The sequence below is a fragment of the Staurois parvus genome, unplaced genomic scaffold (genome assembly GCF_062004578.1).
Source record: "Staurois parvus isolate SC_StPar_1 unplaced genomic scaffold, SC_StPar_1.0 ptg000836l, whole genome shotgun sequence".
NCBI classification, from domain to species: domain Eukaryota; kingdom Metazoa; phylum Chordata; class Amphibia; order Anura; family Ranidae; genus Staurois; species Staurois parvus.
In genome coordinates, this window is record NW_028318632.1 from 33,408 (window position 1) to 60,880 (window position 27,473).

The 27,473-nt window shown below is 45.3% G+C and overlaps 1 protein-coding gene across 4 annotated transcripts in view; it reads right to left on the reverse strand.

The window, feature by feature from the left end:
• LOC149443722 (uncharacterized) overlaps positions 1-27,473 on the reverse strand; it is a 143,788-nt gene that overhangs the window by 24,933 nt on the left and 91,382 nt on the right. The window contains exon 8 of one of the 4 annotated variants that reach the window (XM_089655354.1): positions 16,514-17,229. The exons of the other annotated variants lie outside the window; for them this stretch is intronic. Coding sequence (XP_089511480.1) covers positions 17,179-17,229 — 51 coding nt within the window. The 3' untranslated portion in view covers positions 16,514-17,178. Of the gene's footprint in view, positions 1-16,513; positions 17,230-27,473 lie in introns of those variants that run through there. 4 annotated transcript variants of the gene reach the window in all.

A 27,473-nucleotide genomic window follows, 5' to 3' on the forward strand; every position in this document is an offset into this window, starting at 1 on the left:
CTCCTATAGCTGCTGCCAGGCCCCTAATCTGCCATAGGCCCCTATATACCGCCTCCTCATGCTGCTGCCAGGTCCAGAGTCTCTCATGGGTCCCTGTACGGCCTCCCTTTGCTGCTGTCTCCATCGCCACACTCTGCCATGTGCCACTTTCAGGTCTCCTCACACTGCTGGTGTGTTCAATTTTTTGACATAGGGTGCTGGCAGATTACGGGCCTCCCATAGCTGCTGCCAGGCCCCTAATCTGCCATAGGCCCCTATATACCGCCTCCTCATGCTGCTGCCAGGTCCAGAGTCTCTCATGGGTCCCTGTACGGCCTCCCATTGCTGCTGTCTCCATCGCCACACTCTGCCATGTGCCACTTTCAGGTCTCCTCACACTGCTGGTGTGTTCAATTTTTTGACATAGGGTGCTGGCAGATTACGGGCCTCCCATAGCTGCTGCCAGGCCCCTAATCTGCCATGGGCCCCTATACCGCCTCTTCATGCTGCTGCCAGGTCCACAGTCTCTCATGCCATGTGCCACTTTCAGGTCTCCTCACACTGCTGGTGTGTTGAATTTTTTGACATAGGGTGCTGGCAGATTACGGGCCTCCCATTGCTGCTGCCAGGCCCCTAATCTGCCATAGGCCCCTATATACCGCCTCCTCATGCTGCTGCCAGGTCCAGAGTCTGTCATGGGTCCCTGTACGGCCTCCCATTGCTGCTGTCTCCATCGCCACACTCTGCCATGTGCCACTTTCAGGTCTCCTCACACTGCTGGTGTGTAGAATTTTTTGACATAGGGTGCTGGCAGATTACGGGCCTCCCATAGCTGCTGCCAGGCCCCTAATCTGCCATAGGCCCCTATATACCGCCTCCTCATGCTGCTGCCAGGTCCAGAGTCTCTCATGGGTCCCTGTACGGCCTCCCATTGCTGCTGTCTCCATCGCCACACTCTGCCATGTGCCACTTTCAGGTCTCCTCACACACTGCTGGTGTGTTGAATTTTTTGACATAGGGTGCTGGCAGATTACGGGCCTCCCATAGCTGCTGCCAGGCCCCTAATCTGCCATAGGCCCCTATATACCGCCTCCTCATGCTGCTGCCAGGTCCAGAGTCTGTCATGGGTCCCTGTACGGCCTCCCATTGCTGCTGTCTCCATCGCCACACTCTGCCATGTGCCACTTTCAGGTCTCCTCACACTGCTGGTGTGTAGAATTTTTTGACATAGGGTGCTGGCAGATAACGGGCCTCCTATAGCTGCTGCCAGGCCCCTAATCTGCCATAGGCCCCTATATACCGCCTCCTCATGCTGCTGCCAGGTCCAGAGTCTCTCATGGGTCCGTGTACGGCCTCCCATTGCTGCTGTCTCCATCGCCACACTCTGCCATGTGCCACTTTCAGGTCTCCTCACACTGCTGGTGTGTAGAATTTTTTGACATAGGGTGCTGGCAGATTACGGGCCTCCCATAGCTGCTGCCAGGCCCCTAATCTGCCATAGGCCCCTATATACCGCCTCCTCATGCTGCTGCCAGGTCCAGAGTCTCTCATGGGTCCCTGTACGGCCTCCCATTGCTGCTGTCTCCATCGCCACACTCTGCCATGTGCCACTTTCAGGTCTCCTCACACTGCTGGTGTGTAGAATTTTTTGACATAGGGTGCTGGCAGATTACGGGCCTCCCATAGCTGCTGCCAGGCCCCTAATCTGCCATAGGCCCCTATGTACCGCCACCTCATGCTGCTGCCAGGTCCAGAGTCTCTCATGGGTCCCTGTAAGGCCTCCCATTGCTGCTGTCTCCATCGCCACACTCTGCCATGTGCCACTTTCAGGTCTCCTCACACACTGCTGGTGTGTTGAATTTTTTGACATAGGGTGCTGGCAGATTACGGGCCTCCCATAGCTGCTGCCAGGCCCCTAATCTGCCATAGGCCCCTATATACCGCCTCCTCATGCTGCTGCCAGGTCCAGAGTCTGTCATGGGTCCCTGTACGGCCTCCCATTGCTGCTGTCTCCATCGCCACACTCTGCCATGTGCCACTTTCAGGTCTCCTCACACTGCTGGTGTGTAGAATTTTTTGACATAGGGTGCTGGCAGATTACGGGCCTCCTATAGCTGCTGCCAGGCCCCTAATCTGCCATAGGCCCCTATATACCGCCTCCTCATGCTGCTGCCAGGTCCAGAGTCTCTCATGGGTCCCTGTACGGCCTCCCATTGCTGCTGTCTCCATCGCCACACTCTGCCATGTGCCACTTTCAGGTCTCCTCACACTGCTGGTGTGTAGAATTTTTTGACATAGGGTGCTGGCAGATTACGGGCCTCCCATAGCTGCTGCCAGGCCCCTAATCTGCCATAGGCCCCTATATACCGCCTCCTCATGCTGCTGCCAGGTCCAGAGTCTCTCATGGGTCCCTGTACGGCCTCCCATTGCTGCTGTCTCCATCGCCACACTCTGCCATGTGCCACTTTCAGGTCTCCTCACACTGCTGGTGTGTTAAATTTTTTGACATAGGGTGCTGGCAGATTACGGGCCTCCCATAGCTGCTGCCAGGCCCCTAATCTGCCATGGGCCCCTATACCGCCTCTTCATGCTGCTGCCAGGTCCACAGTCTCTCATGCCATGTGCCACTTTCAGGTCTCCTCACACTGCTGGTGTGTTGAATTTTTTGACATAGGGTGCTGGCAGATTACGGGCCTCCCATTGCTGCTGCCAGGCCCCTAATCTGCCATAGGCCCCTATATACCGCCTCCTCATGCTGCTGCCAGGTCCAGAGTCTGTCATGGGTCCCTGTACGGCCTCCCATTGCTGCTGTCTCCATCGCCACACTCTGCCATGTGCCACTTTCAGGTCTCCTCACACTGCTGGTGTGTAGAATTTTTTGACATAGGGTGCTGGCAGATTACGGGCCTCCCATAGCTGCTGCCAGGCCCCTAATCTGCCATAGGCCCCTATATACCGCCTCCTCATGCTGCTGCCAGGTCCAGAGTCTGTCATGGGTCCCTGTACGGCCTCCCATTGCTGCTGTCTCCATCGCCACACTCTGCCATGTGCCACTTTCAGGTCTCCTCACACACTGCTGGTGTGTAGAATTTTTTGACATAGGGTGCTGGCAGATTACGGGCCTCCTATAGCTGCTGCCAGGCCCCTAATCTGCCATAGGCCCCTATATACCGCCTCCTCATGCTGCTGCCAGGTCCAGAGTCTCTCATGGGTCCCTGTACGGCCTCCCATTGCTGCTGTCTCCATCGCCACACTCTGCCATGTGCAACTTTCAGGTCTCCTCACACTGCTGGTGTGTAGAATTTTTTGACATAGGGTGCTGGCAGATTACGGGCCTCCCATAGCTGCTGCCAGGCCCCTAATCTGCCATAGGCCCCTATATACCGCCTCCTCATGCTGCTGCCAGGTCCAGAGTCTCTCATGGGTCCCTGTAAGGCCTCCCATTGCTGCTGTCTCCATCGCCACACTCTGCCATGTGCCACTTTCAGGTCTCCTCACACACTGCTGGTGTGTTGAATTTTTTGACATAGGGTGCTGGCAGATTACGGGCCTCCCATAGCTGCTGCCAGGCCCCTAATCTGCCATAGGCCCCTATATACCGCCTCCTCATGCTGCTGCCAGGTCCAGAGTCTGTCATGGGTCCCTGTACGGCCTCCCATTGCTGCTGTCTCCATCGCCACACTCTGCCATGTGCCACTTTCAGGTCTCCTCACACTGCTGGTGTGTAGAATTTTTTGACATAGGGTGCTGGCAGATTACGGGCCTCCTATAGCTGCTGCCAGGCCCCTAATCTGCCATAGGCCCCTATATACCGCCTCCTCATGCTGCTGCCAGGTCCAGAGTCTCTCATGGGTCCCTGTACGGCCTCCCATTGCTGCTGTCTCCATCGCCACACTCTGCCATGTGCCACTTTCAGGTCTCCTCACACTGCTGGTGTGTAGAATTTTTTGACATAGGGTGCTGGCAGATTACGGGCCTCCCATAGCTGCTGCCAGGCCCCTAATCTGCCATAGGCCCCTATATACCGCCTCCTCATGCTGCTGCCAGGTCCAGAGTCTCTCATGGGTCCCTGTACGGCCTCCCATTGCTGCTGTCTCCATCGCCACACTCTGCCATGTGCCACTTTCAGGTCTCCTCACACTGCTGGTGTGTTCAATTTTTTGACATAGGGTGCTGGCAGATTACGGGCCTCCCATAGCTGCTGCCAGGCCCCTAATCTGCCATGGGCCCCTATACCGCCTCTTCATGCTGCTGCCAGGTCCACAGTCTCTCATGCCATGTGCCACTTTCAGGTCTCCTCACACTGCTGGTGTGTTGAATTTTTTGACATAGGGTGCTGGCAGATTACGGGCCTCCCATTGCTGCTGCCAGGCCCCTAATCTGCCATAGGCCCCTATATACCGCCTCCTCATGCTGCTGCCAGGTCCAGAGTCTGTCATGGGTCCCTGTACGGCCTCCCATTGCTGCTGTCTCCATCGCCACACTCTGCCATGTGCCACTTTCAGGTCTCCTCACACTGCTGGTGTGTAGAATTTTTTGACATAGGGTGCTGGCAGATTACGGGCCTCCCATAGCTGCTGCCAGGCCCCTAATCTGCCATAGGACCCTATATACCGCCTCCTCATGCTGCTGCCAGGTCCAGAGTCTGTCATGGGTCCCTGTACGGCCTCCCATTGCTGCTGTCTCCATCGCCACACTCTGCCATGTGCCACTTTCAGGTCTCCTCACACACTGCTGGTGTGTAGAATTTTTTGACATAGGGTGCTGGCAGATTACGGGCCTCCTATAGCTGCTGCCAGGCCCCTAATCTGCCATAGGCCCCTATATACCGCCTCCTCATGCTGCTGCCAGGTCCAGAGTCTGTCATGGGTCCCTGTACGGCCTCCCATTGCTGCTGTCTCCATCGCCACACTCTGCCATGTGCCACTTTCAGGTCTCCTCACACTGCTGGTGTGTAGAATTTTTTGACATAGGGTGCTGGCAGATTACGGGCCTCCCATAGCTGCTGCCAGGCCCCTAATCTGCCATAGGCCCCTATATACCGCCTCCTCATGCTGCTGCCAGGTCCAGAGTCTCTCATGGGTCCCTGTACGGCCTCCCATTGCTGCTGTCTCCATCGCCACACTCTGCCATGTGCCACTTTCAGGTCTCCTCACACTGCTGGTGTGTTCAATTTTTTGACATAGGGTGCTGGCAGATTATGGGCCTCCCATAGCTGCTGCCAGGCCCCTAATCTGCCATGGGCCCCTATACTGCCTCTTCATGCTGCTGCCAGGTCCACAGTCTCTCATTCCATGTGCCACTTTCAGGTCTCCTCACACTGCTGGTGTGTTGAATTTTTTGACATAGGGTGCTGGCAGATTACGGGCCTCCCATAGCTGCTGCCAGGCCCCTAATCTGCCATGGGCCCCTATACCGCCTCCTCATGCTGCTGCCAAGTCCAGAGTGTGTCATGGGTCCCTGTACGGCCTCCCATTGCTGCTGTCTCCATAGCCACACTCTGCCATGTGCCACTTTCAGGTCTCCTCACACTGCTGGTGTGTTGAATTTTTTGACATATGGTGCTGGCAGATTACGGGCCTCCCATTGCTGCTGCCAGGCACGTAATCTGCCATGGGCCCCCGTACCGACTCCTCATGCTGTGACGTTGCAACAAGGTGGAATTCAACCCTACATATGTTAGACCGCCTTTACGAACAGCGAAAGGCCATCACCGATTTCCTGATGTTAAAAGCGGATAAAGGTACTCCCTGTGTAACTTAGATGTCAGCCATTGGCAGCTCATGCGTGACACCTGCGCTTGCTCAGGCTCTTTGAGGAGGCCACGCTATTCGTGAGTCGGCAGGACTATGGGATGAACGACGTCATTCCTCTGTTGCACGTCCTGGAACAAATGCTGTTAACAATGGCTGGTCAGGGTGCGGTAGACGTGGCGCACAGATCTCAACGCCACATGACCCCTGTGGGGGCAGGACAGGAAGAAGAGGAGGAGGTAGAGGAGGACATTGGTGCTCAGGAATTATTGAGTGAAATGGGTGGTTTTTCCACTCAGCGGACAGGAGTGGAGGAGCAGGATCATCTGGTAGAGGAGGAGGAGGAGGAGACAGAGGACCCAGACGCACCGTGGCAGTATGCTGTGGAGATGGAGGCAGGGAGTCCCTCGCATTCCTTGGCACAAATGGCCCATAGCATGCTCGGTTGCTTGCGTAGCGACAGCCGAATAATAACCATCAGACAGAGGGATGACTTTTGGCTGTCCACCTTGTTGGACCCTCGCTACCGTTCAAAAATGGTGGCCTTTTTCACACCTGCTGAGAGGGAGGCCAAAATAACGTACTATAAAAACCACCTATGTAGTCAGCTGGTCTCTGCCTGTCTGCGCCAACGTCCATCCTCAGACACTGTGGGCCCTGTGCGCTCGCGTTCCGCTGCCATGGCAGCAGGGGAGGGGTGGGGTGGTAGGAGCAGTGGCAGCTCCACCAGCAGCGGCTGCCTCAGTCTGCAGTCGATGATGAGTAGCTTTCTTCACCAGCGCAGTGAGGAAACTACTAACCAGCCGCAGCAGCAGCAGCAGCATCAGGTGGACCTGGAGCAGGACCTCAAACAACAGGCTTAGGCCTACTTGGACAGCACCCTGCCAACCGAGGTAGACAATCCCCTTGACTACTGGGCAACGAAACTTGACCTTTGGCCCCAACTAGCTGAATTTGCCCTTGAAAGGCTGTCATGCCCGGCCAGTAGCGTGGCATCGGAGCGCGTGTTTAGTGCGGCAAGAGGTATTGCAACTCCGCGGAGGACACGACTGTCCACCCAAAGTGTGGAGAGACTGACGTTTGTGAAAATGAATCAGGCGTGGATTAGTCTGGATTTCAAACCACCAGTTCCTGACACAACTGACTAAATCCGCCATGAATCATGCCCCAAACATGTGCCACTTTCAGGTCTCCTCACACTGCTGGTGTGTTCCATTTTTTGTCATAGGGTGCTGGCAGATTACGGGCCTCCCATAGCTGCTGCCAGGCCCCTAATCTGCCATGGGCCCCTATACCGCCTCCTCATGCTGCTGCCAAGTCCAGAGTCTCTCATGGGTCCCTGTACGGCCTCCCATTGCTGCTGTCTCCATCGCCACACTCTGCCATGTGCCACTTTCAGGTCTCCTCACACTGCTGGTGTATTCCATTTTTTGTCATAGGGTGCTGGCAGATTACGGGCCTCCCATAGCTGCTGCCAGGCCCCTAATCTGCCATGGGCCCCTATACCGCCTCCTCATGCTGCTGCCAGGTCCAGAGTCTCTCATGGGTCCCTGTACGGCCTCCCATTGCTGCTGTCTCCATCGCCACACTCTGCCATGTGCCACTTTCAGGTCTCCTCACACTGCTGGTGGGTTCCATTTTTTGTCATAGGGTGCTGGCAGATTACGGGCCTCCCATAGCTGCTGCCAGGCCCCTAATCTGCCATGGGCCCCCGTACCGACTCCTCATGCTGCTGCCAGGCCCGTAATCTGTCATGGGCCCCTGTTGTCGCTTGTTGGCATATTCCGCTCGTTCAGATGCTCCTTCTCCTGCTACTCCTCTTCACGGATTCCGTCAGCAGTCTTTCTTGGAATCCGTTTCCAAGAGACAACAGTTTGCGAGCACGCACCAGACGGTGCAGAAACTGAACGTCCTCCTGTCCAAGTTGCTGCTGCCAGGCTCGTAATCTGTCATGCGCCCCTGTACCGCCTCCTCATGCTGCTGCCAGGTCCAGAGTGTGTCATGGGCCCCCGTACCGACTCCAAATGCTGCTGCCAGGCCCGTAATCTGTCATGGGCCCCTGTACCGCCTCCCCATGCTGCTGCCAGGTCCAGATTGTGTCATGGGTCCCTGTACGGCCTCCCATTGCTGCTGCCAGGCCCGTAATCTGCCATGGGCCCCCGTACCGACTCCTCATGCTGCTGCCAGGCCCGTAATCTGCCATGGGCCCCTGTACCGCCTCCTCATGCTGCTGCCAGGTCCAGAGTGTGTCATGGGTCCCTGTACGGCCTCCCATTGCTGCTGTCTCTATCGCCACACTCTGCCATGTGCCACTTTCAGGTCTCCTCACACTGCTGGTGGTTTCCATTTTTGTCATAGGGTGCTGTATGGCCTCCCATTGCTGCTGCCTCCACCGCCACACTGTGGCTCCACACTCTGGTTTTGGCCCCGTGACTGCCCAAATGAGTGAAGTGTGTGGTGATTCTAAGATCGACGGCACTCATCTGCATGTCATACTGCCTGACAGTATTATTTCTCTTCCCCAGCAGACTCCAAGGGCATTTAAATTAAAGGTACAGTGTTCAGCACTAATATTAAGTCTCTCTGAAGCCTAGAAACACCCTTTTTTAAGTTAAATTCACAGCGAATATATTCGACTCGAATCGAAATTTTTCCACGAATTCGCCGAATCAGTCGAATCGAATTTTTGAATACTTCGCTCATCTCTACTTGTCACAAATACTGGTATGGATTTTTCCACCAAATGCAAAGCAGACCGCACGCCTTCAAAGATTTATTTCCTTTGTTAATTTTCCTGCTTCGTTCACACTATATGCAATTGAAAATTACTGTTTAAGTTGCCAATTTTACTGTGTTTTCTAGAGAATTAATAACTAGTTGTGTTTTCAATTGTGTGTAGCATTGCGATTTCTATTTGAGTCTAGATGTTAAATTGCTAATAAATGGCCAAAATCTTCAAATACCTTTGAACTCTCACTGCAACAAATGGCGTACGTTAATACACTCACATTCACATTCATTATATCCAATATCAGGTACCATGTCAATTCACAAATCGCACCTGAAATTGCACACCCTGGATGCGACTTGTCATGCGATTGGCATGGCCAGCAACTTGCCCTTTGCATGGCAAATTGCACCCAATGTTACTGGGGGCTAACACCACTGTCACATCTAATCTGATGCGGCAATTGCCCAACTTACAGTGAAGTTGCACGAGTTCACAATCCAATTGGATGTAAACAGAGCCTACAGTGGCCAATAGGGTGCAACTTGGTCTACGATTTGCAAGTCGCCTGTAATGCCAATTGCATGGCAATCGCAAACAATGTTACTGGGGGCTACCCGGTCACATTAAAGCAGATTTCTAAGTGGTGTTATTGACACCACAGTCACATCATGTGACTTACATAGAAGTTGCATGATTTCAAAGTTAGGGTACATGGTGATTTCAAGTGCAATTTGCAAGACAATCGACACCGATCTCTCAGCAAATTGCATGAAAAGTAGTGTATTCATTACTCTATTATTACTTGCGGCTCCAACCAAGTTTGAACCACAATAATATGAACGCTCCAATAGCGTGCACATTGAGTGGGACTTGGCATGTGATTTGCACAACATGCAAGTTGTAAATCGTCTGCAAAGTCGCACCCTATTGTCTGCTATTAGAGCGACCACATGGGTGCGTTTCAAACACTGATTTCTTAAGTAGTACATGTACTACTTTAGTGGCAATTTGCATAGAGATCTGTGTCAGATGTCTTGAAAATTGCATTGAAATGGTCAACTTTACTGTAAGTCGCAGGATTTGTAAATCAGCTTTGCCCAGAGTGTAATGTTTGGTGATGTTTGATTTCTGGAGTGTTTTGCCAATTGATGGGAAATTCACCATACTAGTCAAATCGATTTGTCATTTTTAGTATTGCATACAAGATGTGGTCATGTGACTGTCTTAACTCATGCGAGAATCTGGAGGGAATTGTGACCATAGTAGCAATAACGGTTCCAATTGGGGTTCCCTTTCACATCCCTGCTCAATGTTCTGTTGTATGCTGCACACGTACAGTTCACTGTATATTTCTTTCTGATTTGTGGGGCCTGTATACCAAGGGTTAATGCAGGTAGGAAGCAGATTCATCAGGTGAAAACACTTTCACTGACCAAATTAAGGTCAGTGGTGGGTGAGGCTTCATTGGGTGTGGGGCCTTGTTTGGCGTGCTCCAAATACAACCTAGCTTATATAAAGATGTGCAGTAGTGAGTGATTTGGCCTGTTACTAGGCCGGGTGGTTTGTGACTAAGTCCTTGCTTGTAGTGGTTTGGGGGAAGAAGAGATTTTGTGCTGAATTGCCCCAGACACCACTCAGGCTGTGTTTGGAAGTGGGCTGGAAATGTTTGCATATTTTTGGCCTTGTAAAGTGTGTTTGTGTTATTGCACAATGATTGTGTTTTTTCTCTTTGCATTGAAAGCCTCACACATGTCAATCGTTTTGTTTAAAATCTGCCCTTGTTTTAATTTTGCTTGCTTATTTAGACTCCAATGCATTTTTCTGACAAACCTGCTGACAAATGTATGTGTAGGGGATTTGTAGAGGTGGGAGGGGATTTGTAGAGGTGGGAGGGTTTTTTTTCACATGCTTTGTTTTCTTGATATTTTGATCTGAAGACTTTTTTTTGTGAATGGATCTTCATACTAAGTGATTGTGTAAGTAAATCTTATGTGCATGAAAATGTTACTTGATTCATCTTCCCCTTTGTTTCCTGCTATAACCTGAGCACACACAGTTCACTAGAAGTATCTTTAGATTGTAAGCTCTTATGAGCAGGGGTGTTTTATTTTTGACACATCAATCCTATTTTTGTGACTCACCAAGATATTGACTGTACCTACTTGTTCCTGCTGACCAAATAAATGACGATATATTTGATCAATAAATATTTGACCGATGTTTTTGTGTTTATTTTATGTTCAATATATGAACAACCTTAATAGTTACTTTGTATACTTATATAATCTGCTCAAATGTAGCTTGTAAGAGCGTGAATATGCAAGTGGGTGCAAACTGGCTTTTTCAAAACCAAAAAAAAAACCCACTTGCACCACAATATTGTTATGTACTAATGAATGTCACATTCACTGTGCAGCCAGCTACAGGTTTTCTACAATTCGATTTACAGTAATAAAATAGTCCACACTTTGTTGATTTTTGGCCTTTGGCAACAAATATTAGCCATGGTTAAAAAAAACAAATCAATAAGAAACACACATTTGCGAAAGCTATCATAGCTGCACATAAAAATGCGCGATTGCAAACAAATAGGCACCAAACAGGTGTCCGCATGGCGCATGAACGGCTATCCTGGAGGTCCGTCATCACGTGCGCGCGCACCCGGAAGTGGTTGTGGGGAGTGTAAGTGGATGACAAGTGGTTGGAGGTTTTGTGTTGGTTGAAAATTTTGATAACCTTATTAGCATTTGGACATGGCGAGAGCACAGTTCTCAACTGAGTAGATGATCCTTATATGTAAAGTAACTGTGGCCATTGCAAATATGTTTATAACATGTGAGGGACAGGTAATTGTAATTTTGTGGGTGGGGCCTAGCAGAATCTCACTTGGTGCACATGCTACTTATCTGTACATTAGCTCCTGGGTATTGATGGGTCAATGATATTAACCACTTGCCTACTGGGTACTCCTACCCCCTTCCTGTCCTGGCCAATTTTCATCTTTCTGCACTGTTACCCTTTGAATGACAATTGTGCGGTCATGCCACATTGTACCCATCTTAAATTTATATCAGTTTTTTCAGACAAATAGAGCTTTCTTTGGGTGGTATTGACTTGCTGCTGTGTGTTTTACTTTTTGCTCTATAAACCACAAAATAGCTCATAATGAATAAAAGTCTGTTTATATTATAACATTTGGTAAACTGGTAATTTAGCAACACTGATGTGCGTTGATGAGGCAGCACTGGTGGGTGGCACTGCTGGCCACAGGTGGGCGGAACTGTTGGGTGGCACTGGTGGGCACTGATCATCGGGGCCGACCCCTGCTTTGATAACTGCTGGTTCTCGGCAGTACTTTCCACACATTCTGATAGCGTGATGAAAGTGCAGCCAAGACCCGGCAAATGCATTTCCCGGTGATCAGCGTGTCATTGGACATGGCTGATCACATGGTAAAAAGCCGCTGTGATTGGCCTTTACCACATCACGTGATCAGCTGTGTCCTTAGGACACAGCAATCATGGAGAGCGCGTTCTGCCAGGATGTCATATGACACCCTCCCAGAGCTGCCTGGATGCAGTGTAGCGTTATTCGGCTATCTGCGGTCGCCCAATAGGTAACCAGCTAGGCCTTCATGGCTAATCTTTGAATATCTGGACATGTATACTGCGTATAATGCATTACATTCTACAATGTGTTGGTGTACATGGTATTACAGTGTGTAATGCGTTGCTGGATTCTGCATGACAGTGTACAGTGCATTACAGTCTACAATGTGTGGGTGTACACGGTATCACAGTGTGCAATGCGTAGCTCTATCCTGCATGACAGTGTACAGTGCATTACAGTCTACAATGTGTGGGTGTACACGGTATCACAGTGTGCAATGCGTAGCTCCATCCTGCATGACAGTGTACAGTGCATTACAGTCTACAATGTGTGGGTGTACACGGTATCACAGTGTGCAATGCGTAGCTCTATCCTGCATGACAGTGTATAGTGCATTACAGTCTACAATGTGTGGGTGTACACGGTATCACAGTGTGCAATGCGTTGCTCCATCCTGCATGACAGTGTACAGTGCATTACAGTCTACAATGTGTGGGTGTACACGGTATTACAGTGTATTACAGTGCGCAATGCGTTGTACACTGCAGTGTGCACTAAAGCATTTTACACTCATGCACTGTACACACTAAAGCATTTTACACTCATGCACTGTACACACTAACGCATTTGACATTTTTAGTGTGCAATGCGTTAGTGTGCAATGCCTTGGACAGTACAATACATGTGCATACCCTGAAAAAGGGTCCTGCACATTTTTGGCCCGGATGCGGTGCAATTTGAGGTGTGCAAAATGTTTGTCTCTAATTGCAACGCACACAAATTGCATGTGATTTGCCCAGGAGTGCGGTGTTAGACCACAATGCATGTATGTGAAGCCAGAATAAAAGGATGTGGATTTTGTCTACTTTTACTTGCGCATGTTAACATTATGGAAGTGCATTTTTCTTCTGTTTAACATGCTATAGAAATGCAACATGCATTTGGATGTAGTGTTTTTGAATGTGCATTTTGGAAGTATTCTAAACACACATTGACCCTAGGGCCACACCATATCTTATGCAGGCCATAGATGGGTCGAAAATTGGCCGATTTTTCGGCCGAAAATAAAATCGGCCGATTTTCGGATCGTTAGTGGGCTATTTGTTCGGCCGTTTTTCGGTATTTTGGCAGATTTTTTTTTTCGGTAAAGTTGGAAAAAAAAACGGCCGAATTTGCCGATCGGCCGATTTTCGCGGCAATGATGGGCAAATTGGCCGATTTTTTACTGATAAAAAATCTGCACATGAGCAGTGACCTGCAAGAGGAAGACAAAAAGAAGAAAAAGAAGAAGAGGATGAAGAAGAAGAGGATGATGATGATGATGATGAAGAAGAAGAAGAAGAGGATGATGATGATGATGATGAAGAGGAGGATGAAGATGATGAAGAAGAGGATGAAGAAGAAGAGGATGATGATGATGATGATGATGAAGAAGAAGAGGATGATGATGATGATGAAGAAGAAGATGAAGAAGAGGATGATGATGAAGAGGATGATGATGATGAAGAAGATGATGAAGAAGAAGAGGATGATGATGATCAAGATGATGAAGAAGAGGATGAAGAAGAAGAGGATGAAGATGATGAAGAAGAAGAGGATGAAGAAGAGGATGATGATGAAAAAGAAGAAGAGGATGATGAAGAAGAAGAGGATGATGATGAAGAAGAAGAAGAAGAAGAAGGATGAAAAATGAGAGGAATTCCAGTATGGCAAAAAGTGTCCCTACAGAGAGCTCCGCTATTTCTTTGACAGTTCCTTGACATTTACAGCGGTTGCAACATTGTATCTATTTGTTTCCGAATAAAAACATCTGTATCCTAAATGGATACAAATAGATACATTGTTGCAACCGCTGTAAATGTCAAGGAACTGTCAAAGAAATAGCGGAGCTCTCTGCAGAGACACTTTTTGCCGGCTGTAGACGGGATGAAAATCGGCCGATTTTTTTTTTACCATTGCTGGTAACGTCGGCCGCTTGAACAACCAATTTTTCATTTTTTAAAAGAAAAATCGGCCGTTTTTCTCCCCGTCTATGGCCTGCATAAGCATTAGTGTGCCTGGGGGAGGGGGGGACCTTTGGCCTTTCCAAACACAGTAGATGCTCCAAGAATGTTTCCTTGAACTCTTGAAATGGTTAAAAAGGAAAGACACTCTAGATAGCCTGCACTGAGAATTGACTGTCATGATGACGTGTCAATGATTATTTGCTCTCATTTTTCAGGAGTGGTACTGCTTGCGGTTGAAGCTGGTAGAAATCCACCTTCACGTCCTCCACTCACCTTCACTCGTGGCCAGTGGATATTTTGTGGCCGCAGGCAAGAACTGGCATCGAGGACCTGCATAATGACCCTGGCATGCCAGAGGTGGTTTGGAAGCAGCACAGCAATTTGACCATCCCTTTCCTCTATGTTGGTTTTAGGGGTGCAGAAATGCTTCTCGTTCGTGAACGGACTGTCGCCGGATATCAGAGTCCCCATATTTTCAAGATATGTTTTAGCCATGTTGGCTTATTTTTATGTTATTTTCCAAGTCTGTCGCACCTAACCGCACAGTAGTGTGGTGCCATGCGTATTTGTGGCTGTGAATGGGGCTGTTTTTAATAGACGTGTGTAGGTGCAACAACGTTTTCATCATGGTACCTGCGCACATCTACATAGGGCATTGCATTTCTTTGCTGTGCTGGAAAATGTGTGTTCTTGCATGCGTTTCTGCACCACCAATGGTGTGAACAAGTCCTAAGGGCTGGTTCACACTATAGAAACAGTCTAGATGTGTTCCTGATGGGTTTTTTTCATGCCCTTTTGGCATGCATGTTTAGTGTGTTCCAGTACATTTTGAATGCGTTTTGGACATGTTTACATTGCATTTTTATATCCCTTCCACTTATTTTTTTTCTATTTTCTTTGTATTCAATGTAGTTAGGGACATGTGCGTTTTAGTACATTCAAGGACGTTTCAATGTGTTCCAGTACAGTTCTGTGCAGAAACAATGCAGCGTGGTCAACTTTGTTTACAGCACCTGCAATGCACTGAAAATGCAAGCGCTGATGTTAACTATGACATTGACAACCATATAACCTTCTTTCTGTGCGTTTGTGATGCCGAAAAAGCAACTGAAACACATGTAGTGTGAACTGGCCCTAAAGTTTATTAGAGGTCAGGGAACAGGACTGACCAGGAATTGTGAATTCAATCAGACTAGTGGTGAGATACAATCAGCAATTGTATAATAATGTGAGATCTGAGCTGTAGCTGATAGAAAATGAGACACATTCACTTGATCAGTAAATAGATAGTTAAAGAGTGGGGCGGTGATATGGGACAGGTGATGACGGGGTGGGGGAGGGGGTCAAGTTGTATAAGGAGACAGATTTAAAAGAGAAAAATGTTACAATGAAATATACACGGCATGAAACTTGCACATTTCCTAATTGGCAGAAGAGTACATTCATCCACTTTCTAGTCATTAGGCAAAATCATAATTGTTTGATCAATATTCCTGGCACTGACACAACCCAGAAAATTGATCTCCATTTTTTAGGATGTAGCCATGACTGGGATTAGAACCCATGACCCAAGTGCTGTAAGTTCTGAGCTCTAACCACTAAACCACTGTGGGAGACACAGTTTGAGTTATAATGTAGAATAGTTCCATTGTTTGAAAATGATAAAGCGAGCGCTGGTCAAATTATATAGACTACTAAAATGGTATTACACAAGATAAATATAACCACGAACAGTAGTGCATGAACTCGTGAAAGGTCATCCACCCCTGTGACAGTGTACTACACTATTGAGCACCTTTCTGGCTCCTGTGGCTGAGCTAATTCCTCCCCAGGACCATTTGGGCACCCACCCTGATGGATGGATGGATGGATGGATGGAGCTGGATGACTAACCCATAACTGCCAGCATACCGCTGCACCCCCAGATGTGTGATGTGTATAACCCATGCACATTAATACTTTTGTTCTGGTGAGTGTAGACCAGTCCCAAGGGTTGTTTACCTTTCACAAGTTCATGCACTACTGTCCGTCACGGAGAGACCACACGTGCCATTCATAGGCACTCTCTGAGTTGGTACTCTCACACGAAGGACATTCCATTATTCAGGAATGATTCTATGAACTTATTTTAGCACCATTTACAATATTACATCATTGTTGCAATTCTTTGCACTTTTTGGTTTTTACATGCGTTCATTATTGATCACATGCATTTATAGCGCTGCACTTGTCTTTACCATAGAATAGTTACGTGATTAAAGAGAATGAAGATATATAATTATATTGGGAAATTAGAAGTATATAAATTATTTGAGATATAAGTGTGAAAATGTTTAACATTTGAGTACAGAATGTATGACATTCATTAGTAAATGCATTAGTTTCCTGATCATTTTGGAGACACAGCAAGAAAAGAAATAGAAGAAAATAGAAAATTCTAATACAGGTATACTATTTATTACATTCTAAGAATTCTTTTGCCATCATAAGAACGCCAATGTCAATAAAGCCCGCGCTTGTGCGCCATCTAGCGAACATATCCGGTATTGCACCTAAAAATGTGCCAGTGATAGCAAAGTAGTCAATAGACGCTCGTCAATGAGCTTGCTAGACGCTGGTCAGACGACTGATTGATTGACCGGAGTCTGCCTGAATGGTCAGTCTCTGCTATTACACTCACATCTTAGTGAATCAGGGCCTTTGAGCCTAGAATATTGCACCTTTTCACAATATTCTAATTTTCTGAGATTGTGGATTTGGGGTTTTCATGAGCTGTAAGCCATAATCATCACAATTATGACAAATCACAGCTTGAACTATCTTGCTTTACATGTAATAAATGTCATATATTAGTTTCACCTTTTAAGTTGCATTACTGAAATAAATGAACTTTTGCACGATATTCTAATTTTTCGAAGTTTCACCTGTATATGCTGAATTAGCACAAGTAATTAGTGCTTGCAGGCTGGAACAGCTGGAGGCCAGTGACAGCTAGTGGTACAACACTAAGGCTTGGCCACATATTATACAATTTTCTTGAGAATTTTGCTTTAGACTTACCAAAAACCACATAATATGAGGTCAAAACTAAACGGCACTTTCAATTGTATCCACTTAGCCAGGCCCTTGCACTATACAGTTGAAGGCAAATCTAAAGGAAATTGGGCAGAAATTGGACAGAAAATTGTAAGAACATTGTATCACTATACAGTCTCGGCTCCTATATACTATCAGCTCCTGAGCTTCCAATTTGCTACACAGCATATTAAGCGGATTACTGTAAACACAGTAAATATTTGGGGTGCGCAAAATACATAAACACTATGTTAGGGGAATTTTTCTAATATTTCTTCCCAATAAAAACCTAGGAAATAAAAGCATAATACACTGTGTACTGTAAACTACAAACAGTAAAAAGTATAATATGCAGAACTAAAACATCTCATAAATTAAAAGAAAAATGTTCTGGATTTAAGGAGAAAAGGACCAGGAACTCCAGTCATGAACCAAGGAAAAATCATTTTAGCTTTGGATCACCATTAGGTTCAGTTCACACTGACATTGCTTCATTTGTGTGCAATCCCTGGTGTTACTGCCAGTCCCTTTTCTTTCCTTTTAAAAACTGACTACACTAGGCATGAGAGCACAGATGGTAAGTGTTCTGGCTGTGCTGGGAGCCAATGATCTGACTTGTGCTGACATGCCCCCATCCCCCACCCCGCACAGTCATACATTGGAAAATTCAGTTTGCTGCTGTTTCTTCTCCCCTAGGTCTCCGAGCTCCTTATGCAGCGGAAAACATGGTATGTAATCACTTAGTTAAAAAAAAAAAGGGGGGAAACGGTATTTATAATGTGTTTTTTTATGTACCATAAATGTTTTGCCTTTCAGTTCTATTTTAAACTGAATGGGTTGTTTTACAAGGTGAGGGTTTACATATAGTAAAATTCCCATTGGGATAGATAATAATTCCCATAGGAACTGAAAAGCAGGCGTGCAGGTAGTATCACCTCCTTAATGCCTGTAAACTGGCTGTGAATCTCTTCTGAAAAACGACCCACCAAATGCTTTTCTGAGAGCGGTAAAGTCTGCCGCCTGTGTGAAAGGCCAAAGAATGTTTGCTAAGTTTCAAATATATTTACACATTCATTATGAATTTTGTATTAGTAATTGTCCGGACAGCTTTTGAAAAAAAAAATGTTTGCATTGTAATTGGTTGTATTGACGATCTATCCAGTGCTGGAAAAAAGGCTTCTTTGCAGAATCTCCCATCTCCAAACATCACCCTTCGGTAATATCAGGAGCAGTTCGATCACTGGAAGGCAGAATGTAGAGACAGCTCTAGTAGACTACATGTTACCTTGGGGAAGCAATCATATTGGCCATTTTTCATTGACAGCAGACAACTACAGATGCATAATTCATAGAGAAATTGCACATATATTTTCAGTGTGCTACTTTTATGTTGTGATCCCAGTTGTACTAGCTATGAGAGCAGTTTAGGGTAAAATCCTACTGATGAAGATATTAGATGCTACTTTTTTCTGCCCGTGTTGCCCTGAATAGCCAAAAAATAACAAGGCTTAGCTAACACCTTACTTCTGGTCCTGTTAATTGTAGTGAGCTTTCGTTAACCACTTGCCCTCCGGAAGATTTACCCCCCTTCCTGACCAGGCCATTTTTGCTATTTGCCGTTGCACTATTTTAACTGATAATTGCACAGTCATGCATTGCTGTACCCAAACGTCATTTATGTCCTTTTTTCACACAAATAGAGCTTTCTCTTGGCGGTATTTGATCACCAATGGGATTTTAATTTTTTTTTATATAAATGAAAAAAGACCAAAAATGTTAAAAAAATACTACATTTTTTATTTTCTGTTATACAAAATACCCAATAAACTCAAATTTCATCATAAATTTAGGCAAAAATGTATTCTGCTACATGTCTTTGGTAAAAAAAATCCCTATAAGTGTATATTAATTGGTTTGTGTTATAGCGTCTACAAACTATGGTATAGATACTGGAATTTACACAGCTTTTACTTTCTGACCGCCTCTCACATTCCTTGAGGTGCTAAAATTCCAGGGCAGTAGAAACACCCCCCATATGACCCCTTTTTGGAAAACAGACACTCCAAACTATTTGCTGAGAAGCATGTTGAGTCCATGGAAGATTTTTTTTTACCACAAGTTTTTGGAAAATGACAATTTTTTTTTTTTTTAACACAAAGTTGTCACTTAAATGAAATATGCTTGCACATGCCATGGCAATATATGGATTTACACCCCAAAATATATTCTGCTACTTCTCTCGAGTATGGGGATACCACATGTGCAAGACTTTTTGGGAGCCTACCTGTATACAGGAGTCTGAAATCCAATGATCCCTTTGAAAGCCTGAAGGTGCGTAATTTCCTCATTTGACTTCCTTACTACCTATCACAGTTTCAGAGGCCCTGAAATGTCAGGATAGCACAACCTCCCCCCCAAATAACACCTTTTTAAAAAGTAGACACCTCTAACTATTTGCTGAGAGGCATGACAGTGCCCTGATGATCGGTGCCGATCCCCGCTCTGACAACTGCCGGTTCTCGGCAGTACTTTCCTCACGATCTGACAACGTGAGGAAAGTGCAGCCGAGAACCGGCACTTGCATTTCCCTCTGATCAGCGTGTCATTGGACACCGCTGATCACGTGGTAAAAGGCCGCTGTGATTGGCCTTTTACCACATCACGTGATCAGCTGTGTCCGTAGGACACAGCGATCACGGAGATCGCCGGGTGAGCACCCCTTGGGGCGCGCAGGAGAGCGCGTTCTGGGAGGACGTCATATGACGTCCACTCAGAACTGGCCGGCCGCAGTGTAGCCGTCATTCGGCTATCTGCGGTCGGCAACTAGTTAAAGAAAAGCATTCACGCAACTCTCACGGTATGAGAGTTTTCGGGATTGAGGCCATCACTAGGGACTTGGATAGTGGGAGGAGACACCAAGAGTTATCCAAAAGGGAGAGTTTTTGGATTTTCACATTGGGTACCCTGTCTCCTAGAGGACTGAATGATGACCTCGAAATTCATACTCTCATCTAATTTCCTGCTAGTGACAGACATATCTGGTGTATATTATTTGTCTAGTAAAAAAAAAAAAAAAAAAAATTTTTTTTTAAACATTTTTTACTGAAATATCTATTACTTTCTTATTATATTATATATATATTTATAAGATATACATTAGCCTTATGTATTATACATGATTATGGCACAGGTTTTGTGTATACATGTATGCACATATATATATATATGTATATACATATATGAACAGGTGTGTGTAGGTGTTTTTTTATAAGCGTATTTATGTGCGTCTCTGTACATTCATATTTTATTCATTTTTTTACTCAATTATTTAATTATTTATTGTATATTTCCTATAAAATTGTTTTGTATGAAGAGTTCTGACGGTGGGATTGCAGCTATAGGGTTTGGCTATCTCATTGGCAATTGCACCAACGATCTGTCGTTAATACTAAGAATAATTTTTGACATACAGTTACAACCTATTGGCACGCATTCAATTGGGAGTCAGCAAGTGGGGTGATAGAGAAACTAGGACCCTGTGGGGATCGAGCAGCGCCGCCTGATGTGCGCGCAATGGCCATTAGATGTGCCAGTGAGATCGCGGCAATGCCGTTCTCAGTGCGCAGGCGCGGGCTGATTCGCGCATGCGCATTTACTACCACGCCACTGCGGCGTGCATTCCACAGGCTGATCCTGTCTGCAGCCATATTATTTACACAAGATCTCCCTCTGCTGCCGAACAGACAACAACACAGATATAACAGTTTCACTCGGAATATACCATCTTCTCCCTCCAATCTATATGAATCATCCCCTTGCTTGGTAATATGAATGAACGTCCATACTCTTCTATTTTATATATATGGTTGTATATATGTTTTTATGTTAGAACATTGCATTATCTCTAATGATCGCTACTTATCACTATAAATTTTTTTTAATTTTATTAATTTTACTATTTTTAACAAACATTCTGGCTGAATTGCCCACCTTTTATGAACAATCTTCAAATCACTGACCATCTATGGTTCATGCAATTGTGTGAGTTCCTCTGTTTCCATATTTTATGCATCTGACCATCAGTACAATGATAATATTAATTTTTTAATTTTTATTTTTGCATTTATAAGCTGCACTTATTAATGAATTATTTATCAATATTTTTTTATTCTACACATTTATATATATTTTATTTAAATTTTACTTCTATGATTTATAATGCTTTATATATATATCTTGATGACTAGTTACTGCACTTTGTTGACACCCGGGCCCCTCCTCCCGGCCCAGGACAGCCCAACCCATCAGGGAGGGCCCTATTTCAGTCTGGGGGCATAAATGGGAGCATACACTCTCAGTCCAGTCAGCTCTGAGGAAGAAGGCATGACCTTCGAAACGCGTCAGATGTTCTGAGTGCCTACCCCCATGATGGAATTTGCGCTGGCCTCTTGCCTTTGAAGTCCCTTTTAGGACTTACATGCCTGTTTTGGTTTCATCTACTCACACCGGCCTGGGTCCCGGAGCGCAGGAGAAAATCGCATTTGGGGCACTGGCAGGTGGCATGGATGAGCACTGAGAGCTGGCACTGATGGACACTGACAGGTGGCACTGCTGGGGCAACAATGATCATCAGGGCACACTGATCATCAGTGCCCGGATGATTAGTGCACATCTCCCCTCCGAGGAATGCTGATTACCGGCTCTCCTCTCCTCACGAGCTGTCAGCGTGACAGCTCGTGAGGAGAGAAATGCCGATAACCGGCATTTCCCTGTTTACATGCGATCAGCTGTGACTGGACACAGCTGATCACATGACCGAGCCGACATCTTTGGCTCTTTCCGTGGATCGGTTATCCACTGTGTCCGAGGGACACAGCACACCGCCGATCGCCGCGTGCTCCCGGAGCCGTGCATGCGTGGTGAGAATGGGAGGACGTCATATGACGTCCTCCCAGAATGAGAGAAACGCCTTGCGTCCATCATTGGACTATATGGCGGGCGGGAGGCGGTTAAAAGCATGAAGGTGCCTATTGGATTTTAGGGTCCTGTACATGGCTAGACTGGCAAAAAGTCTCTCACATGTGGTATCCCCATACTTGGGAGAAGTAGCAGAATGTATTTTGGGGAGTAATCCCACATATACCCATGGCTTGTGTGAGCAATATATAATTTAAATGACAACTTTGCTTTGTGTAAAACAATATTTTTTTTTGTCATTTTCCAAAAACTTGTGGTAAAAAATTTATTCTTCTATTGACTCAATATGCCTCTCAGCAAATAGTTTGGGTCATTTGGAGGGGGGGTTGTTATCTTGGCATTTTATGTCCAGAATTAGATGCTTATGCCACATATCACCCATTCTTCTAACCACTTGAAGACCGAGCCTTTTCTGATACTTTTTGTTCACATGAAAAAAATCTGTATTTTTTGCAAGAAATTGCTTTGAACCCCAAACATTATATATATTTTTTAAAGCAGAGGTCCTAGAGAATAAAATGGTGGGTGTTGCAATTTTTTTATGTCACACAGTACTTGCACAGCGATTTTTCAAATGCAAATGTTTTGTAATAAATAAATTTTTTTTTAAATTTAATGCACAAACACACTATATATTGGCCAGTTGTTTGGTAAAATATAAAAGATGATGTTACGCTGAGTAAATAGATAACAAACATGACATGCTTTAAAATTGTGCATGCCCGTGCAACGGTGACAAACTACATACATTTTTAATATCCATAGGTGATGCTTTAAAAGCCTTTACAGGTTACCACTTTGATTTGCACAGGAGGTCTAGAGCTAGAACTACTGCCCTCGATCTGACATTCATGGTGATACCTCACATGCATGGTGCTTGTTAAAGCAATCCAGTGGCTAATTAGCTGGCTGAATAAAATGATACCAGGATGATGCCTGTAGTTGCAGGTATCATCCTAGTATAACCATTCAAAGTCCAGTGATGTAACAGTATGTCTCTGTTACTTGTTGGGCATGTATGTTGTTCTTTTTTTTTTATGTAGCCTGTGAGCTGAACGAAAAGAGAAGAAATATCTTCCAGAAAAAGTATGTGGTATGTCCACCATTATAATATACCACCCTGCATCCACCCACTTCTAATGTTGGGCATAAATGTAATGTTCTTTTTTTTTCCTTTCAGCCCATGGGCTGAATGAAAAAAAAAAAGAACCTAACATATTCCTCCATTCACATTGATTGATTTGGATAAAGAAATCTCTGCCAAAAAAAAAAGGAAAAAATATATGCTGAAGCATAGGAGCAATCCACCCACTGACCACCCCAAGCACCCATGCTTAGGCATACATTTTCTTTTTTTCACTGCAGATGAGAAATCTCATCTAGCAGTGCTGCACACACTGACATATATTCTGAGAGCACACCCTGTTGCTGTCAGAATAAACAGATCGGTGCTGCAGCTGAATGGCCTTCCTGCAAAGAAAACAGTAATGGCTAACCATGAAACACAGTAACAATATAACATTAACTCAATAAAACAACTTTTTTTTTCTTAAATCTGTGCAAAAAATATGCAAAATATACAGTATATGCTGAAGCATAGGACCAATCCATCCACTGGCCACCCTAGACCCTCATGCTTGGGCATATATGTTCTTTTTTTTAACTGTGGATGATAAATCTCATCCAGCAGCGCTGCACGCACTGACGTAAACTGATGCTGCACACCCTGTTGCTTTTAAAATAAACAGATCAGTACTGCAAATTAATGCCCTTCCTGCAAAGAAAACAACAATGGTTAACAATAAAACAAAGTAACAACAGAACATTATTGGCTTTTTAAAAAAAAAAAAAAAGTAAACGTTCCAGATTTTAGGGTCTCAAAATGTGACAGCCAGTTTCCTGACTACATAACTTCTTTTTAGACCCTGTGTAAATATAGGCCCTGAACTGTGCCATGCTGTACCCTATACTAATACACCACTAGTGTGTGGTAGCGACGGAAGCAGCCCTTGAGGCAGAGACCAGGTTAGTCAGGACAGGAGGGACAAAAAAAGTGGGTGTCACGTCTAATTCCGTGTCTGCTACAGACACAACATAGTTTTTTGGGGTTACTTTTGGGTTGGGGTACCAAGAAATGCATCAGAAAAATGCCTCCAAGGCAGCCGGCTCACTGCATCAGTTGAGGGATTGGGCCACAGCACCTTCCGTGATGATCTCTTCCTGAAATTTTAGAAAGGATCCACTATGTCCAGTTGCTTTGTAAAGCACAAAAACATACAGAACAAATTGAAATAAAGATACAAACACTTTTTTGTACCAGCTTCTGGCAATATGGGAAACTAAGTACGGGTTCATCATCTGGTCATTAAAGTCCACCCCTCCCATGGTAAGTTTATAGTCATGGACACAGAGAGGCTTCTCAACACCAGCTGCCATGAAAATTTAGACTATCATGTCTGTGTGAATGGAAGACAGGATGAAAACATCCCATTTGTCCTTCCACTTCACTGTGAGCAATTCATCATTTTTCAAGCAGGTTTTCTCCCCCTTTCTAAGTCGGGTATTTATAAGCTGTTGGAAGAAGCCCCAGAGATTAAGTCGCCCAGTGCCACATGTGCCAATTCCAAGACTGTACAAATGTCTAAATAGTGGAACACTTGTATAAAAATTGTCCACATATAAGTGGTACCCCATATAGAAAAAGAATGACACCAAGTCCCAAACTATCTTGCCATTGCTTCGCATGTAGTCTGGGCATCTGGGGGGCTCTACATTACTATCTTTTCCCTCGTAAATCTGAAAATTACATGCATAGCCTGTTGAAATGCATTAATCACATTATAATCATGGCTATGGCAGCAGAGAACACGGACATATGATGAATCAGGTCTGTGGACAAATATAACCGTAACTCATTCTTTGAGGCCCATGTTGAGGTTTAGGCCCAAAAAAAATTTAAATTTGGAAACCGTAATAGATTTCCATGCAAATGGTCTGGCAAGGTTTGAATTTGGGTTGGCGGTGACATATTGCTGTGCGTATAAATTGCTATGGCCCACAATCATCTATGAAAAACAGCTCCAAAAAAGGAGCTGTTTCCAATTTCATGTTGGGCAGTGAATGGGGGAAGTACGGGTGTTTGAGAATTTGTGGGCTGCCAATCATTATTTGCAAGCACACCTGGAAGGACAGTAGGTGCTCTACGGGCCTGTGTGCGAATTCTTAGTGGCTGCAAGACACTACTTGTGCTAACCACCGCACAAGCTTGTACTGCATTTATGGGACTGGCCACGTTACCAAGTGACACTGCAGTGCTGATATGAAAAAGATCAGGATAAACTTAGGCCGCTGCTACTTGTCAGTTCACCAAAAGGTACAGCGGCACTAGTACTAGCACTCTGCTGCATATGAGAATCATCATGCAATTCTAACACCTCAGCAACCTGGGAATGGGGTCAGGTATGCCTGACCTTACCAGCGACCTCTTCTCTATCGTCTGAGCTATCTGTCAGGGTGCTGCTTCTCTCAATAGGTTCATATTCTGAGCCTGATTCTGTCAGTGAGGCTACCCCTGCTCTCATCTGACATACTAAGAATCCTGTAGACCACTAAATTTATAGGTACCTAATGCAACTCATGGGAAAAAGAGCACCTGGTTGTCAGGGACTACTTGAACTGCTACAAAAAAAATTATAAAAAAAAAAAAATTGCAAATGCTAGCAGAGCTCAGGCCTGATCTTGCTAACCCTGCAGTTTTGTGTGCAATGTATCAAGTGACAGTGATCTTCTGACACTGCACTTGCTGGAGGGGAAGGGAGGGGGGTTAAGCGTAGGGGCTAAACGTGGTTGCTGGCAGGTGTCAGGGCTAATCCTGCTAAAGCTGCATTTTTGGGGACACTACAGGTGAAACTCGAAAAATTAGAATATCGTGCAAAAGTTCATTTATTTCAGTAATGCAACTTGAAAGGTGAAACTAATATATGAGATAGACTCATTACATGCAAAGCAAGATAGTTCAAGCCGTGATTTGTCATAATTGTGATGATTATGGCTTGCAGCTCATGAAAACCCCAAATCCACAATCTCAGAAAATTAGAATATTACATGCAATCAATAAAACAAGGATTGTACATATAACAATATCGGACCTCTGAAAAGTATAAGCATGCATATGCACTCAGTACTTGGTTTGGGCCCCTTTTGCAGCAATTACTGCCTCAATGCGGCGTGGCATGGAAGCTATCAGCCTGTGGCACTGCTGAGGTGTTATGGAAGACCAGGATGCTTCAATAGTGGCCTTCAGCTCTTCTGCATTGTTCGGTCTCATGTCTCTCATCTTTCTCTTGGCAATGCCCCAAGAGAAATGATTATGATTAAGTCCCGGATGTGACGAAACGCGTCAAGGGAAGTGACGTCGGACGCACAGGAAAGGAACTAGAAGTGGCGTGACGGCCATTTTTGAAGTTGGCAAAACCGCATGGCAAGTTGAGAGGAAGCTGCTCGGCAACCCTGAGTGGTTTTTGGGCATGGGAATATGCGTTTTTAACCGTTAATGTAAGCAGTTTTAATAAAATTATAATCTTATAAAAAATGGAATTACACTATATATTATATCCATACATCTGTTACATGAGCACCCTGGAGTCTTGGGAATGTCCGTTTAAACCATGAGGATGCTCAGGAGGATATGGTGGATGAGGTATACTTCAGGAGTGGAGGAAAGGAGTGAAAGTATGCTGATGATTCCTACTATATGAATAAGGCGTTTTTACTTTTTTGTTCTGGTAAGAGTATATATGCTTTTCACTATAGAAGTATACACTGTTGTGGTCACTTGTTTTTTTGCTGTACTCACAGAGTGACGCAGTACTATTCAAGTTGCACAGTGTTCACTATTTTTGCTCTACTTTGAATTTCTGCACATTTTTGTTGGGGAAGGAATGATACTTTTTGTGATTTATTGATTAAGGTAATACACTATGTAGTGTTTTCTTTCTTTTGAGGTATTTTCTGTCCTCTAAGAGCCAGTGGAGGGGGTCAGCACCAAAGAATGTGACAAGCTGGATTTTGGACACTTATTTTGTTGCAGTGACTTTATTTTTATTTTTGAGTGACTTTACACGATTAATTCTTTATTTTGGTCATTGGACTGTCTGTTTTGGGATTTAGAGTTTTGAGTTCAGCACGTGGGTTTACAGTGTGGAGTATATGGACATATTAGAGCTTTGGTTTAATGATTTGCAGTTTCAAGGGTGAAAGTATTTCTTCTAGTATGTGAAAGGATATTTGGGTTAGTTTAGTGGTAGGTGATACCGTACTTATATTTATAATAATGCCCCATCG